Source organism: Gallus gallus, chromosome 2 (assembly GCF_016699485.2).
Source record: "Gallus gallus isolate bGalGal1 chromosome 2, bGalGal1.mat.broiler.GRCg7b, whole genome shotgun sequence".
Lineage (NCBI taxonomy): Eukaryota > Metazoa > Chordata > Aves > Galliformes > Phasianidae > Gallus > Gallus gallus.
The window spans coordinates 33,131,870-33,146,937 of NC_052533.1; the positions used below are offsets into that span (position 1 = coordinate 33,131,870).

General features: G+C 46.3%; 1 protein-coding gene across 2 annotated transcripts in view; it reads left to right on the top strand.

Annotated features, from left to right (window-relative positions):
• The first annotated feature begins 2,973 nt into the window (after positions 1 to 2,973).
• CREB5 (cAMP responsive element binding protein 5) overlaps positions 2,974 to 15,068 on the top strand; it is a 251,008-nt gene continuing 238,913 nt past the window's right edge. For both annotated transcript variants that reach the window (XM_015281825.4, XM_040695558.2), the window contains exon 1: positions 2,974 to 3,672. In XM_015281825.4, coding sequence (XP_015137311.3) covers positions 3,292 to 3,672 — 381 coding nt within the window. In that variant the 5' untranslated portion in view covers positions 2,974 to 3,291. The remainder of the gene's footprint in view (positions 3,673 to 15,068) is intronic.

The following is a 15,068-nucleotide window of genomic DNA, read 5'->3' on the forward strand; positions in this document are numbered from 1 at the left end:
TGCCAGCAGTAAATATTAATTTTATGTGACAGCAATAGTGTCTTACTGAGACTGATATGTGACATGCAAAAGTCCTGTAATTATTTTAATATCTTTACTCATCAGTGATTTTAATGATATGACAAAGATTTGAGGTGTTTGCTGAAACAGCACTACTGTCATTTACCATCAGTCAAACAAAATGTCATTCTAATTCACTTCACTGCTAAAGCCTGAGTAGTTTCCATACCAATGAAGTACAGCTGCGAAGGGTATGTTCTTCCTGGGTTTTGTAATTCAAGAAAATCAAAACGGCAGAGATTCTCTGGAAACATTTATTAGGACATATATAATACAAAGAAGTATTTAAGTGGTGATTTTGCCATCAGAAGAAAGCAGCTGTATAAAAATAGAAGAGGCATGTGACTTCAAGCAATCATAGAACCATGAAGGTTGGAAGAGACCACTGAGGTCATTGAGTCCAACCAGCGACCCACCCCCCCCATGCCCACTGACCACATCCCTCAGTGCCACATCCACACGGCTCTCAAACACCTCCAGGGACGGTGACTGCCCCACCTCCCTGGGCAGCTGTGCCAATGCATCACCGCTCTTCCTGAGCAGATATTTTTCCTAATATCCAACCTGAAATGACTTCATTCCTTAAACTTAATTACGAGGCAGATAAAACAAGTAGTGCCCCATGTAGCTGATTACTTAGTGCTTCTCATTACAAGTTTCTTCAATCACTAGAAGATATTGCCAAGTTTGAAGCCATTCAGGATGAGGATTTCCGTACCAGGTGCCTGCCCCAGGCTGGAGTATTTTGGAAAGCTTCTTCTAAAATTTGGCCATTCCAGAAACAATATACCAGAGAAAGTAAAGTTCCTTGCCCAACATTATCCCACCCCTCACATTTGTTGCTGGAACCTCTATTGCTTTTGGAGCAGGAACTTGAAGTGGTGCAGAAACCGCCCCATTGTCCCAGGCCGTGCCTTTGATGAGCCTCTAAGATTTGCCCAAATTTGTCCCCCTGTACAGAGCAGGTTCTCAAGTTACAGCTTGTCAGCGGGGCTGTGCTCACTGACTCCGCACACATTTCTGATTTGCTGAGTCCATTATGCTAATCTAAACCACCTTGATAGGAGCTGCTATTACAGAGCTGCTCAGTGCATTGCCGGCACGCCAACACGCCTCGGCTCAGCGGGAGGCGGCTGCTCTGCTGGCAGAGCCTTCCCTGCCATAGGGCACCCCTCGGCTTGCACCAGCAGCTCAGCAGCTACATTCCCTGAATGTCCCATCTCTGAAGGCAGAACCAAACAGAGCTGTGCCTCTCGGTGCTGCTTTTCACATCCCCATCCAGAGGTCAGTGTGGAGAAAGAAAGTGGTTGGCTGAGGATGGAGAGAAGGCTTGCAGAAAAAAAAGAGGGGAGATCAGACACAGGCTGGGGATGAACAGGAAGAGGGCAACAGGAGCTGCTGAGAAGTGCAACAGGAACTGGGGGGGGGGGGGGGGGGGGGGGGGGGGGGGGGGGAGGGGGGGGGAAGTGGCAATCTGTGCCACACACTGCAGTGGATTTCAGCCGGAGAGGAACTGGAGCTCTGCCTGTGCTCACCCTGCAGCACCCACAGCTCATTTCAGGAGTCAAAAACCTTCCTTTGGGACCGGAGAGTCATCTCAGGAACACAGCATCTCTCTGCTTTGCAGTCAGCACAATTCAGCGTAACCACCTGCCATGAACACAGAGCAGAGTCAGGAACTTTGACACAGTGTACACTCAAAGCGTTACTTACTCTTGTAATCTGTGTACGTGTCACTGAGAGGCTGCAATATGATTCATAAGAAAGCAATCTCAGTAGATTGGTAATATAAAACCGTGGCTAATACTTAGAATTATAGAATTGTAGAATCATTTGTGTTGGAAGCGACTCTTAAAGGCCACCTAGTCCAACTCCTCTGCAGTGAACGGGGACACCTACAGCTAAATCGGGTGCTCAGTTCCTGGTCCAGCCTGGCCTTGAACGTCTCCAAGGATGAGGATTCCACCATGCCTCTGGGCAACTTGCTCCAGTACCTCACCACTGTCATAGTAAAACACTTTTTCCTTATATCTAATCTAAATCTCCCTACTTTTAGTTTGAAATAATTTCCCCTTGTCCTATCACAACACTGCTGAAGTGTCTGTCCTCTTCTTTCTTGCAGCCCCCCTTTAGTTACTGAAAGGCTGCACTCAGGTCTCCCTGGAGCCTTCTCTTCTCCAGGCTGAACAGTCCCAGCTCTCTCAGCCTGTCCTTGTAGGGGAGGTGTTCCATCCCTTGAGACATTTCTGTGGCCCTTCTCTGGATGTGCTCCCACAGCTCTATGTCTTTTCTGTACTGAGGACTCCACATGTGGACACAGTACTCCAGGTGAGGTCTCAGCAGCACAGAGCAGAGGGGCAGGATCACATCCCTCACCTTGCTGGCCGCGCTGCTTTTGACGCAGCCCAGGATACGGTTTGCCTTCTGGGCTGCGAGGGCACATTGCTGGCTCCTGTCCGCCAGCACTCCCAGGTCCTTTTCGGCAGCGCTGCGCTCCATCCTTACATCCCTCAGCACGGTCACCCCGGGCACGGCACCTGAGTCCCGCGCTCTGTACCACCCATTCTCCGGGTAAGAACCCCGCCGCTCTCCCGGCAGCGCGGAGCTCCTCGGGGCCGCCCCATCCCGGCCGCGCGGTGGCGGACCCCTCCGCTGTCCCGGTGCGGGGCGGGGCCTCCCGGCGCGGTGACTCACCCCGGCCCGCCCCGTGTTGCGCTGTGCTGTGCTGTGCTGTGCCGCCGGAGGTGGGACCGTCCGAGGCCGCGCCCCCGCCCCCGCCCCGCGCTCCCGGCAACCCCCCCCCCCCTCCCTCCCGGCACGGACTGCAATGATTTAGAAGTTCAGGAATCCCACGTGACGTCACGGAGGGTGATGTAATGCTTCTCTAAATAGAACGTATTGTAACCTTCCCTCAGTCCAACGTGGTTCCTCCGGCCGCGCTGCCGGTCCCGTCCCCGCCGCGCCGCGCTGCGCCGGGCGGTAAGTTCCTAAAAACGCAGGGCTGCCCCGGGAAAGCGCTCGGCGCGGCGCGTCACGGAGCGAGCGCCGCGGGGCTGGGGAAGGGGCAGCCCCGCGCCTGGGGACGCGTCCCCCCCGCTGCCGGGTGCCGCACGGGTCGGTGCCCGCCGCCGCCTCCGCCGCTCCGCCGGGACGGTGCGGGGAGAAGAGCGCGCGCGGAGCCGGACGGGGCAGCGCCCGGGGCGGGCACGGCACGGAGCGGGATGCTGCGGGATGGGATGCCGTGCGATGGGATGGGGAAGGGGCGCGGGCAGCGCCGCCCCGAGCGGGATGCGGGCGCAGCTCCGCGTCTCCGCGCTCCCCGGCGGTGACAGCTTCCCCGCCGCTTCGCAAAGTTGCGGGCGAGTCGGGCGGCCGGGACTCGCAGCCCCTCCGGTGGGCGCAGAGCCCGGTGCGCCGCTGCTGCCGGAGGGCCGGTGCCGCGCTGCTGCTCCGCTTGGGATGCGCTGTCCCCCCGCTGCAGCCGCCCGCCGCTGCCCGCTCTCACGGGGCTCTCTCTCTCCCCAGCGAAGTTTGCAGGACGCTCAGAGCTTCGGGAGTGTAAGGGGAATACTTGCTAAACTCTGCCTGCTCTATTATTTATGTCCCGGCGTGGTGAGTGATCCTTCATCTCCGGGGCTCCCTTTGAGAGAGGTCGTGCAGAGGCTGGGGTAGGGTTAAAGGAATGTCCTTATGTTAACGTCCAGAGCGATGTTTGGAGCGCGCTGAGGAGCCCGATGAGATTTCCCTGTTTTACCGGTGCTTAGCTAGGCAGTTCGAGAGGGAAGAGCGGGCTGCTGAGTGCGGAGCGGCATCTCCGGGCTTCCCTGCGCGGCTCCCAGAGCCCCCCCAGCCCGGCGCGGTGCCCCGGCACTTCCCCGTCCGAACAGAGCGCAGCGCGTCAGGGAACAGCGGCGGAGGAAAAGTTTATTGTAAGAAAGTGTCACGCAGAAATAAGCCAGAAACCGCGCAGAAAGAGAATCGGGAGTCGGAGGGTGAGGGCTGGATGCAAGCGCACCGCCTAAATCACGGGGCATGGGGGGGGGGGGGGTGGGGGAGAGGGGGGGGATCGCTGAAAGATGGTCGGCTTTCAGCAGGAGGCTGTCGTTGAAAGTCGTCGCTTTGGGATTTTGTAACTTTCATGCGGTGAATGCGGTTGCCGTTTTCAAAAGCTGGAAGTTCTTTAAGAGAAATGGCTGAGATCCTTATTTGTGACTCCTTAATCCCGAGGGGAGCTGCGCGGGTCGCAAAGCACCGGGGAGAAGTGTGATTAATGATCGGTGATTAGCGATAAGTGATTAGTGGTTTTATTCAAACTGTTACCTCTGACCAGAAGCACGCATCAGAGGATTAACGGGCTCTTTAGATAAATGCTCATTAGTGGAAGGGGGAAAGCAGAGATAATAGGCATGCACACAGGGACAACTTTCTAGGAAAATCAGTCCCGTCTCTGGCATAATAAGCTCTATTAGCAGAGGGGCGCTTTAATTTAAAAGTTGCTTTTATCTTGTAAATCAAAGATGGATGCAGAAGTTCGCCGCGCTATTATAGCCTAAATTTTCCCATATCCACTGGATGTGGATTATCTCAGTAGTGATACCTTATTAAAGAGAAAAAAAAAAAAAAGAAAAGGAAAAAGAAAACACGCCATGCAAACCAATGGCATCTTTGAGAGCCGCAGCCCCGCATCCCGCGGCATCCATCCATCCATCCGTCCACCCATCCATCCATCCGTCCGTCCGTCCGTCCGTCCATCCCTCCCGCGGGCGGAGCGAACTAGAGGGCGCAGCGCTGCGCTGGGTTCTGATCCCAGCAAGTAGCAGCTTGAGAGGTGTCCTTCAGCACTCACCACAAAGTTGGTTCCGTGCTGGGTTGGAGGCTAGACAGCGCTACAAGTTTGTAGTCACTTTTTCCACGTCGGTTCATCTGGGGAGTTAAAGGCTATTGGAAAAATTAGGCTCATTTACTCGCAGCTACGGGGAGCGAGGGAGAGGAGAGGGGCAAATCCTGCAGCCTGGGACCTGACTCCTGGCCGTGCTGTTTTCCACTGCTTTAACGAAACCCCGTTCGATGGCCTTCATTGCTGAAGCCTGAAAGCTCTCGGTAGTTCCCCCCCCCCAGCTATCACTGTGAAGGGAGGTGGGTTTTTTTTTTTTTTGGTTTTGTTTTTAAAGTCATTAATAGAAAGAGCAGTTGGCGGTGGTTGAACAAAACGCTTGGACCTGACCGTGCTCTACAGATAATGGTAAGGAGCCTCTTTCTATGATAACTAACCAGGGATTTCTCCTTAATCTGTACCGTGCATGGCTCGTGTAGAACCGGTGCCTACTGCTGCCCACAGGCTTTGGGGCATTTCTGCTGTCCTGTTTGCTTAAATGGGATTTATGTTTGCTTGCATCTGCTGAGATCATAAAAGTTTCAAAACTTTAAATGAAACACTTGAGTGAAGCAGGAAATAGAAATAATGAGTTTATGGCTTAAAAAAAGAAACCGCTGCAGTCTCCAGTTGATACAGTTTTGATTGGAGACTCACAGACCGATGCTTGAAATCAGAAGGTTTCATGAGAGCACAGATAAAAGCAATAAGCTCTGTTTGCCACTCTTGGATATTGGGTGGCACTCTTCCAGAAGTTAAAATCGTGGTATTTTTAAAGCCTTCCTCATTTCGGACGGTCAGAACCCTCTCCTCCTCATCAAAGCAGACATTTAGAGTTTAGACTCAATTAACTGAACTCTACCTCTGCTAATTTGAGCTGAGTTATATGAAGGGAAGCAAACTTTGTATGTGGATGAATAGGAAAGATAGGAGAGAGATTGCGATTGCCATTATATATATATATATATATTTATAATGCCATTTATCAGAACGACTTTCACAGGTAAAGAGCAGTACGTGCTTTTTAATTCAATCTTCACTTCCTTGCTTTGAGAATGTCAAATACGCTGCAGCCGCTCACGTTTACCCCGGGCACTTTGGAGGGGTCTTCTGTAAGAGATTACTTCTGGCAGAGCTGGAGTTCGCTCTGGAGTTGATAAAGCAGAGGAAATCTCAGATTGCCTTTGGAAGGTAACTGTAAGTGCTGAAACTTCTGGCTTTGTGTGGGCAGAGCCCTCCCTGCCATCAGTGAGTATCACGGAATGATTTGAGACTGACTTAGCAAGCCGCCTGCTCTGTAAAAACCTGAGACCCCAGCCAAGGCAGGAGGGTCTTCAGTATTAGAGGAGCTCCTGCAAGGGTGTTGTTGCTTATAAAGTGGTTCATTTAATCAAAGACGTTCCCCCCAGTCTTAGTCATCCCTTGTCTCTAATTTCTGCCGTTAGCTCACTTTTGGGATTTTCTATGAACCTGTTGCTTTCAGGACTTAGTCCTTTCCTTATATACTATTAGCCATCTTTAAAGCAAAGTATTTCTGGACAAGAGTTTGCAGTAAAAAGAAGAAAATATTCCAGCTTTAAGCATCTCTTAATTAATAAGGATGGTGTGATTTACACTTGGAGATAAGCAGTACATTTTCTCAGGGCCCACAAATGCGGATTTTTCTTGCAACTTGTTACAAGAGAGCCATACTCGGTAGATGCAGCTGCTTGAATCACAGATACGTATGTAAAGCAACAGGTCTGGCAGTTCTGCTTCGCACATCCAAGCAGTTCTGTTTTGGTGTTGGCATCCCGCACTAACCAATTTAGTAAGTAGACATATAGATATAATTAAGAGAGCTTATTTGGCGTAGCGTTTCATGCATAAACTCTCACTGCAATGAACGCACGTGAGTCCTTGTGGAAATATTTGCAATGTTTAGAGTTTCTGTCAGTCGTGGGCACTCAATGCTGATCAGGGAGCCCAGTGTGTTGCTGCCACTCTGCACCACCTGACAGCAATTCCTGTTGCTTTGCCCCATCCATACCGCTGTTCATCCCCTGGAAAAGATCGTTTGTAGATAAACGGTGCTCTAGGGTTCTTCAAATACCTCTCTGTTTTGGGGGCTTTTGCATTCTTCTGCCTTGAAAAATGCTTAAAGTTGATCACAAAATTAATGCAACGATTCAGAATAAGAACTATGAGAACACTTTTCCTCTTACTAAAAATTGCATTACTGCATGAAGTTGCAATTTCGATGGTGCAGTATTCTTTGACGCAGACAAAACAATGATCTCAGACAGTGTCTTACCGTGCCGCATTTGAACATGAGCCATACTGCAGGAATAAATGCCGGAATCAGCTTTTGTAGACTTGACACGTGAAAACAAAGTGCTGTTACGGAAATACTTTGTTGTTGTTGTTGTTGTTGTACTCGAAGAAACAATTTAAACCATCTCAGGTACACATAACAAGCACACGTAACATATGCACGGCAGTTATGTCAGGGATGCAATAAAAGGACTTGTTGGAACAGAAAGCTGTTGCGCCCCATTGCATCCAGGAGCTGTTCTGCTGCTCTGCGCGCTGTTTGCTCACGTCGTGCCTCAGGTTGAAGGGGCAACCCCGGTACTCTCAAATAATACTGTGCCTACTATATTACATTCACATGTTATTTTACTCTGTAATTAAAACTGGGGAGAGTCAGCATTTTTTTTTATTAGCTGCCACATGGGAAATGCAGCTGTTATTTGGCTTTTGAGAGTTTCGGAAGGGTTGCTTGCACTGCTTTGTAGGTTTCTAGATGGTGATATCGAATGCTATTTTATAAACACGGGGAGATTTTCCAAGGATTTTGCTGAAGGCTGTAGGATTTTCAAAGTAAAACATTGAAAGCTTACTACAATTTCCTTAGCTTAAAAGATGTTTTGCTTTTGGTTCTCGTTTCCATCCCCCCTTTTTTGAGAATTTGTTCCAGAAGTCAGTCCTGCACACAACTTCCAAATAGATGCCTCCGAATGTTGCAATTAGCGCTGTTTGTGTAGGCGTCCTGCTTTTTTAATCTGTCTTTTGAGATGGTTGGTGTCACTGTCATGACACTGTTCCCTATAGGGGGATGCGAAGGTGCGGGGTTCAGCCTTGGTGCTGCACTCCATGGGTGATGGAAAGGGCAACGTCTTTAGAAGAAGAAGGGAAGAAGGAGATTCAAATTTAATCAGGGGAAAATACTACAAATCCTCTGCTGCCTTTGCCAGAACCAGGAGTCAGTACTGCTTTTCTTTGGCTCTGAATGCTTTCATTTCTCTTACTGGGGTTCCGAGAGCTCTGGTAATAACTCAGGATCTGGGCATCGTTTGGTCTCACCCTCAGCTTTCTGCCCCCGTAAACTCTACAAGTGGTTTCTATTGCCTTCTTTTCATTTGCAGTGTTTTCTCAGAGGGTTTTCTTTACATGCCCCCCTCTCAGCTTCTCACCAAGGGCTCTGCCTTTGGGTGTCCCCCCGTCCCTGAACAGCCCCACGCATGTTTGGAGGGCTCGCTCACGGTCTCAGCGTATTTGTGTCCCTTGGAGTTTTCTGTCCAAGAGTGTGCTGAGCTTAAGGCAGTTGAGCTCACTCCCTAAATCTAATACAATAACTATTAGGGAAATGTATTTAATTAGGGCAATTTTTTTCTTATTTAGAGAGAGAAATGACTTCTTTACCCATTTCCTTTGTGGCCTTACGCCTTCAGTTACTTGCTGCATGTAGCGCAGCGTTGTTCAGAGCCATCTTTTCTGAGCTGTTCACAAGTACTCGGGAGCTACTTTGCCAAAGGTGAGAATTTCCCCTGGACCAGTGGTTCCTAGATTTAAGATATAAGTTATCTAAATGTAGGTAACATTACTTAGCGTGTATGCTCAACACAGGGGGCTCTGCAGCACAACAAATGCAATTTGAGATTGGGATTAGGATGTTGCCTGGAGTGGCTACACCAGTAAGCATTAAATGGAGATGTTGTCACATCACACTCACTCTGTGTATATCTTTATTGTGCTTTAAATCTTTAAGTTCTAAAGTGCTGTGTTGGTATCGTGGTTGCCCATGGAGTAGTACTCGGCCTAAGAAAGCAACAAACCCTCCAAGATACAGATGATGTTATTACCAAGTCGCTCTGTTTTGCATTGATGCTGTAAACCAACTGCTAGTAACTCAGTGTTGTGTGAACTGGTTTAACATTATTCCCAGTCCAAATATACCTCTTATTTAACTTTAAAAAAAAACAACTTTCTATTTAATAGCAATAGTTAGCTGCTAGGTGAGGAGCTGCAGATTGTGAATAGTAAACCCTGCTTCTAAGGGATCTACTTTCAACTGATTTTGGCCAGTGGGTTTAAGCTTGGCCTGCTTCTAGTTTTGGTCAGATCAGTGAATGAGTTTGCCACTTTTAGGAGCCCAGCAGGACCTCCAAAGGTGACATGAATGTGATGGCAAAGCACCTGGAATGTGCTCACCCCAAAATGAGCACTGTTGACGTTAGAAATTTGGGAATGAGAATACCTCACTCATAGGAAACTTTTGTTCTTGGAATGGAAGTAGGTGTTAACCTGAAGAAACTGAAAGCTGAGCAATGGGGTACAGAAAACATAATCAATTGCTTTGTTCAGGACTGTTTTCTACTGCCTGCTATTTCACTTCATTTCTGAGTGAACATTTTAGGATGAAGAATTTTTTTTAGAGGTTTTGTGAGCATCTCAGCCATCACAGCATCTTACTTTTTTGTGACTTAGAAAACAACAACAACAACTACAAACAAAACAACTCCTCCTGTTGGTGATAATTGGTGCACTTTTTTTTTTTTTTAAGGTTGGCAAGATCTGTATCTGTACAACTTTCCTTCATTTCCCAGACAGTCTGCACAATAAGTGAAAAGAATAGATCTTGTAATTAAAAACAAGGAATTTTCTTTCTTTTCTCACTTCTATATCCTTAAGTGTGTCTGTGTAGCACTTTAATATTACCTTATGCCTGTTGTTAAATGAGGTCAGCGTACGGGGTTTTTTACTGGCTGTGCAATGGAAAGGTATTAAAAAAGGCAGTGAGGGAAAAAAATGAATGATGTAGGAACTCAAAGACTTTCTAAAATCCTTGTACTCCTCAGCGCAAATAGAGCAGTATATGGTCTCAAGCATAGAAATGGGTAAAATTTGAGTAATTGCTGGTTTAACACAAGAAGTGAGAGAAAGCAGTAATTTAACTGTTTTGATGCAAATATTTGAAAGACAAGTTTCTGTAGACAAGTGGAAAAGATCAGAAGAGTTTGACTGGGTGAGGAGAATCAGACCCTTGTGGGTTAAAAAAACATGATCCCTGCAGAACCTAATTCTCCACTTACCCCGATACAAACCCGGAGCAGCTCTGTTAACTCTGTGGAGTTACAGACTGTTATTACACTCATTGAGAAGAAAATCAGATTCCTGGGGTCTATTCTGCATGCAGCCCATTGGCTGAGCGCTGCGCAAATCCCAGTACCAAAGCAGCGGTCTGACACGTCGCGTTACGGGCTGCTCTTTCCCCAGGATGAACGTGTTTGCAGCTCTCCTTGTCTTGCGGCCACTTTTCAGGGGGCAGGGGGGGATATTGAGAATTCTTATTTTGCGCTCAATTAATATTCCTTCCGTGCGCTCTCCTTCCTCTCACGAGCTTTATGTGTGGGTGCGCAGTCTGCACTCTCCATCATCTATCTGTCTGCGTCTCGCTGGCTGTGACAGTCACCGCTCCGGCCTTGGGCTTGCACAGCACAGGGGAAAAGCCCACCAAGATTTCCAGTGAGACGTGGCACTGCTGAATTCCAGTGCTGATGGGGCCTTTTCTCTCTTATTTGTGCTGTTGTCAATTGGGAGTAACACCTCAGCCTGTGGGATTTTGTGGGCTTTTTCCTTTCTCTTTTAAGAAAAAAAAAAAAGGGGGGGGGGGGGCGAATGAGAAGACAGAGAAGTCCCCACAGTTTTAATAGTGTTGGTAATAAGGCACAGAACACTTCAGCATCCGGCACTGTTCTCAGCCTGCAAGCAAGAGCAAACAAAGTCTTTCCAAAATTGTGAAAAATGCTTTTGCTGCCTGAGCCATTCTGATTTTTTAAAAGATCCATCAAGTGGGAATTTTGACCAAGGAAAACACTGTAAAGAGTGGTAAACAGGCAGCATTGAGTGCACAACTCCCCCTGCCCCCCCCCCCCCCCCAAGCCTTAATGGTATACACTTGCTTTCAATTTTCTTAATGTGACCCAGGATATATGGGGTCAGCTCTGAAACTTCTGAAATCAATACTGCTCCATTGACCCCACTGAAGCTGTGCAGGTGGGGTATGGCCCACCCTCATTTGATAAGGGCATGAGGCAGGCAGCATCTGCGTGTCACCTTTGTAGGAGGATGCAATAAAAAGTTTCTAGCCTTACAATTGGCTCTGGTGTGGAAAGGTTCTCTGCACCCTTTACAATCCAGAGGTTAATTTATAAAAAAATGAAACAAAACCACAACTATTATTTCATTGCCAAACATTTTTAAAAAGCACTATTTATGTAGGGCCTATATAAGCAGACATTGTTTTATGTTCCTTCTGCTGGCTTTGCACTTGACTAAACCATTATTCTCGGAGCGCTGCTGTGCTGAGATCATCAGCGATGATGGTGTGAAAACAAACAAGTTTTAGCAGGAGAAGTCACTATATAATTTGAGAGGGACGGTGTTGGCATCAAAACATCTACGTTAATTTTATCTCTAGTCAAAGCAAAATAAAAATCAAATGGGGAGTAGGAACAATTCTTAGCTCGAAGGAGGGAAAGGGGATTGCAACTGATTCAGCAAGGTGCTGTGGCAACTCAAATGAGTTCAACCTCCGTTGAAGTCAGTGGGTGTTGAGGGCACTTGGACTGGTGGCATTGGGTCCTTTTTCTCTAAAGTTTAGTAAGACTGCTGAGATGAAACTTAATTCCTCGCTAATTCAAACTCCTAGCAAGTTCTTGGAAAAAAAGCTTTATTCGTTGGAGACCGAGGTACTCTCCATCTCTTCAGCAGAGCAGTAAAAAAGTATGTGCTCTAATTGTGAAGCCTTCAAGGAGTCCTTCAGCACAACAAGCATCAAGAGCTGATATTCTGCACGTACCTTCAAGATGCAGAAATGGTGCTCCGGAGGAAAACATTTCTGGCTTCTGTTACGTTATGGAAAATAAGGACACAGCTGCCTAGTTTGTATGATTGAAAGTCATTTTAATGTCATCAAGGATGACTTTACATTCCCCTGTGTAAATTAAACAGCTTTGGGAGTAAGGAATAGAGTTACATGTAGTCATATAGGTGTTGTGAAAAGTAAATGCGCGTACTGCCTCCTTTCTTTCTTTCCTTCCTCAGTAATGTTCTTTTTTTTTTTTTTTTTTAATATAAACACTTGAAGTCAATGAATCCCAGATGAGTCAACGAACTTAATAACATCCAAAAATTTAGGGGTTCCAGATATTTCATTTTACTGCAGTACCGTGGCCATACACTTGAACCTTTTACAGGATTATCTAAATTGAGGGAGGCTTGCAGGACACACACTGAAACACTATGAAAGTGTTGCTCCCTCTGTAGCAGTTAGGCTGCTATGTCCTGTATTTCCTCTTTTGCATCGTTTGATTCTATATGGTTTTTTTTTTTTTGCTTGCCAAAAAGCTAGTATCCCAAATTATAAGGCCAGCCTATTTCTAGACTGTCAGTCTTCCAGTTTTCTGTTCGGTTTTTAGCCCATGCACCGTCAGCCAAGTGCTTTTCAGCAGACTCAAAGTTTTTAGGGCCAGAATAAGCTGAGGAGAAATATTTTGAGCATTGTAATTAATGCCAAATTAATTTATAACGAGGACAGTAAGAGATACAACGATGACTGTCTTATGAAACAAGTCATGAAAACAGATTCTTGTTTTCAGATTTGAATTTTCTAAGTTGGTTTCAGATAGCTTAAATGTAGTGAGTTTGCCTTGTGATGAAGTGTGGGTTTGGCACACTGCATATCAAGAGGTAAAAAGGATGATACTTTTGGTGCTCACTGAAACGCTGCTTCCTTGTCTACCTGAAGACCGCCTCTGCTTAGAGCATGGCACGTGTGCGATGGCCTCCAGGGTGCAAGGTGATGAGAGAACCTCTTCTCTCTTGCCAAGGCCGGGATTAAGCACAGAGGGGATTTCCTCCTGTCTGTGCAGAAGAGGTTGGGCCGCACAGTTTCTGTAGCGCCATCCCATCCTAAGTTAAAGCCAGCAGCAGATGCCAGGGATAAGGCCAATGCCCTGTGGATGGGAAGGAGAAGCTCTGTGAATAGTTTTCTTGCTTGTGCTGCTGTCTTAGGTTTTTAGGGTCTTCTATTTTAACTTCTTCTTTAGAGGAAATGTGGGTGTGTTAAGTGGAAACCTATTATTGGGAATTAGCATCTGGTGGAAATTCTGGTAAAAGGTTAGATTTATTTGAATATTCAAAAATGGATCAAAATGGCAATGAGGGAGCAATTTACATTTTGTCGGTATATTTTGTTTATTGTTCTGTAAATTAGTTTCTCAGTTTGTATCATGAGGTGTCAAGTCTTTTGGAGAAGAAATTCTTACTCTTAAGTGTGGAGTTGCATTTCTTGCAGTTTTTGTTGAATCAAGTGAAGTGTTTAATCTCCATGCGATGGCTCCTTAACATGTCTTTTCAAGTGTGCTTTTTGGTGGCTTGATGGTATGTAGAACATTTCCTTCCTGTACTCCAGCATTTCTAACCAAAATCTGGGTATGTTTGAAACCTTAGCTTATTCACACTTCCTAATCATAATCCCCTTGGTTTCCTTGTCAGCACCTTTTTGTGGTATTTCTCTGGACACCTCTATCTAATATCTCCAGAGGTTATTCTACAGAGTAACCTTTGACAAGATCTGTTACTTACTACTTACTGCTTTTAACAAGGTGAAAAGGGGTCAGCCCCTGTAAAGGCAGGCATTATTAGAAGGCTGCTGTGGAGTCCCTCGGTGGCTTGTCCATCTCTTCTGGCAGCACTGTCTGCAAATCAGCTTAGGAACCTCCTCTAAAGCATGAGGAAAATACATTTATGGTTGGATATGAGCATATAAAGATAAGGTATGTCCTTGGGAAAGCAGTTACCACAGGCATTACAGAGCTCCAGGCTGTTCCTCTGTCAAGGTCACTGACTACTGTTGGACCCACTGGAATCTGGAAGAGTTCTGCTGTCAACTTCAAGTGTAACAGGATTTAAGACTATTAGTTTCGTGTGATCCATTTAATTGAGCCTCATGACCGATGCTAATGACTTTTGCTGCTGGAAGAGTTGAATTGGTAATTTGGTTACCTCTCTTGCTAGAAGTTGGAGTTTGTCTATTTCTGTAACCGAATTTAGATGCAAAATCTACTTCTTCATGATTGGGGGGTGAAAAAAAAATGCATAATCTCACATTGTCAAGAGAGTATCATTAAGATCATTTAAGTTGACATAGAAAATCTTAGAAATTAGAGAAAACATATTTTCTCCCAAATTAATTAATAAAAGCTGAGAAATTGTGCAGGAGAGTTTAGACAGATTCCAGAAGTATTTAAAATAACATTTTAAAAAATGGCTTCTTGATTTATCTGTGTGTGCCCATTTACAAATGAATGAGAAATCTTCCTAGGGTGCCTTGAAATATCTTAGTCTGGTATTCCCTGTCAATGAAGGAAGGTGATTTTATAAGGTGAGTCTCTCATTTGCTTACCGTAGCTTAATCCTTGATTTCTGTACATGCAGAACCTATAAAAATTGCTAGTGTACCTTTCAGATGCAAATAGACAACGACGACTATTAAAAAAAACAAAGAACCTTATCTGAGGCTTAACAGTAAATCATAAAGATTTTTCCTCTCACCTCAAACACTGAAGGCCAGACTAACTTGTTGCTAACACAGCTTTCACTTTCTATCCAGAGTCGAACAATTAATCACATGCAGTCAGTGACTGGAGTGCTCTGTCTGGGGTAGCATTTAAATTTGATTTACGTAATGGGAACTGATTGCCACATGACTCATGTATGAATACGGCTGGGGCTGAGCCCTCTGCAGAAAGTAGGCATGATAATTGTCCTGAGAGTGTCCAAAGGTGCACAGAGAACGTAGGACGTAAAT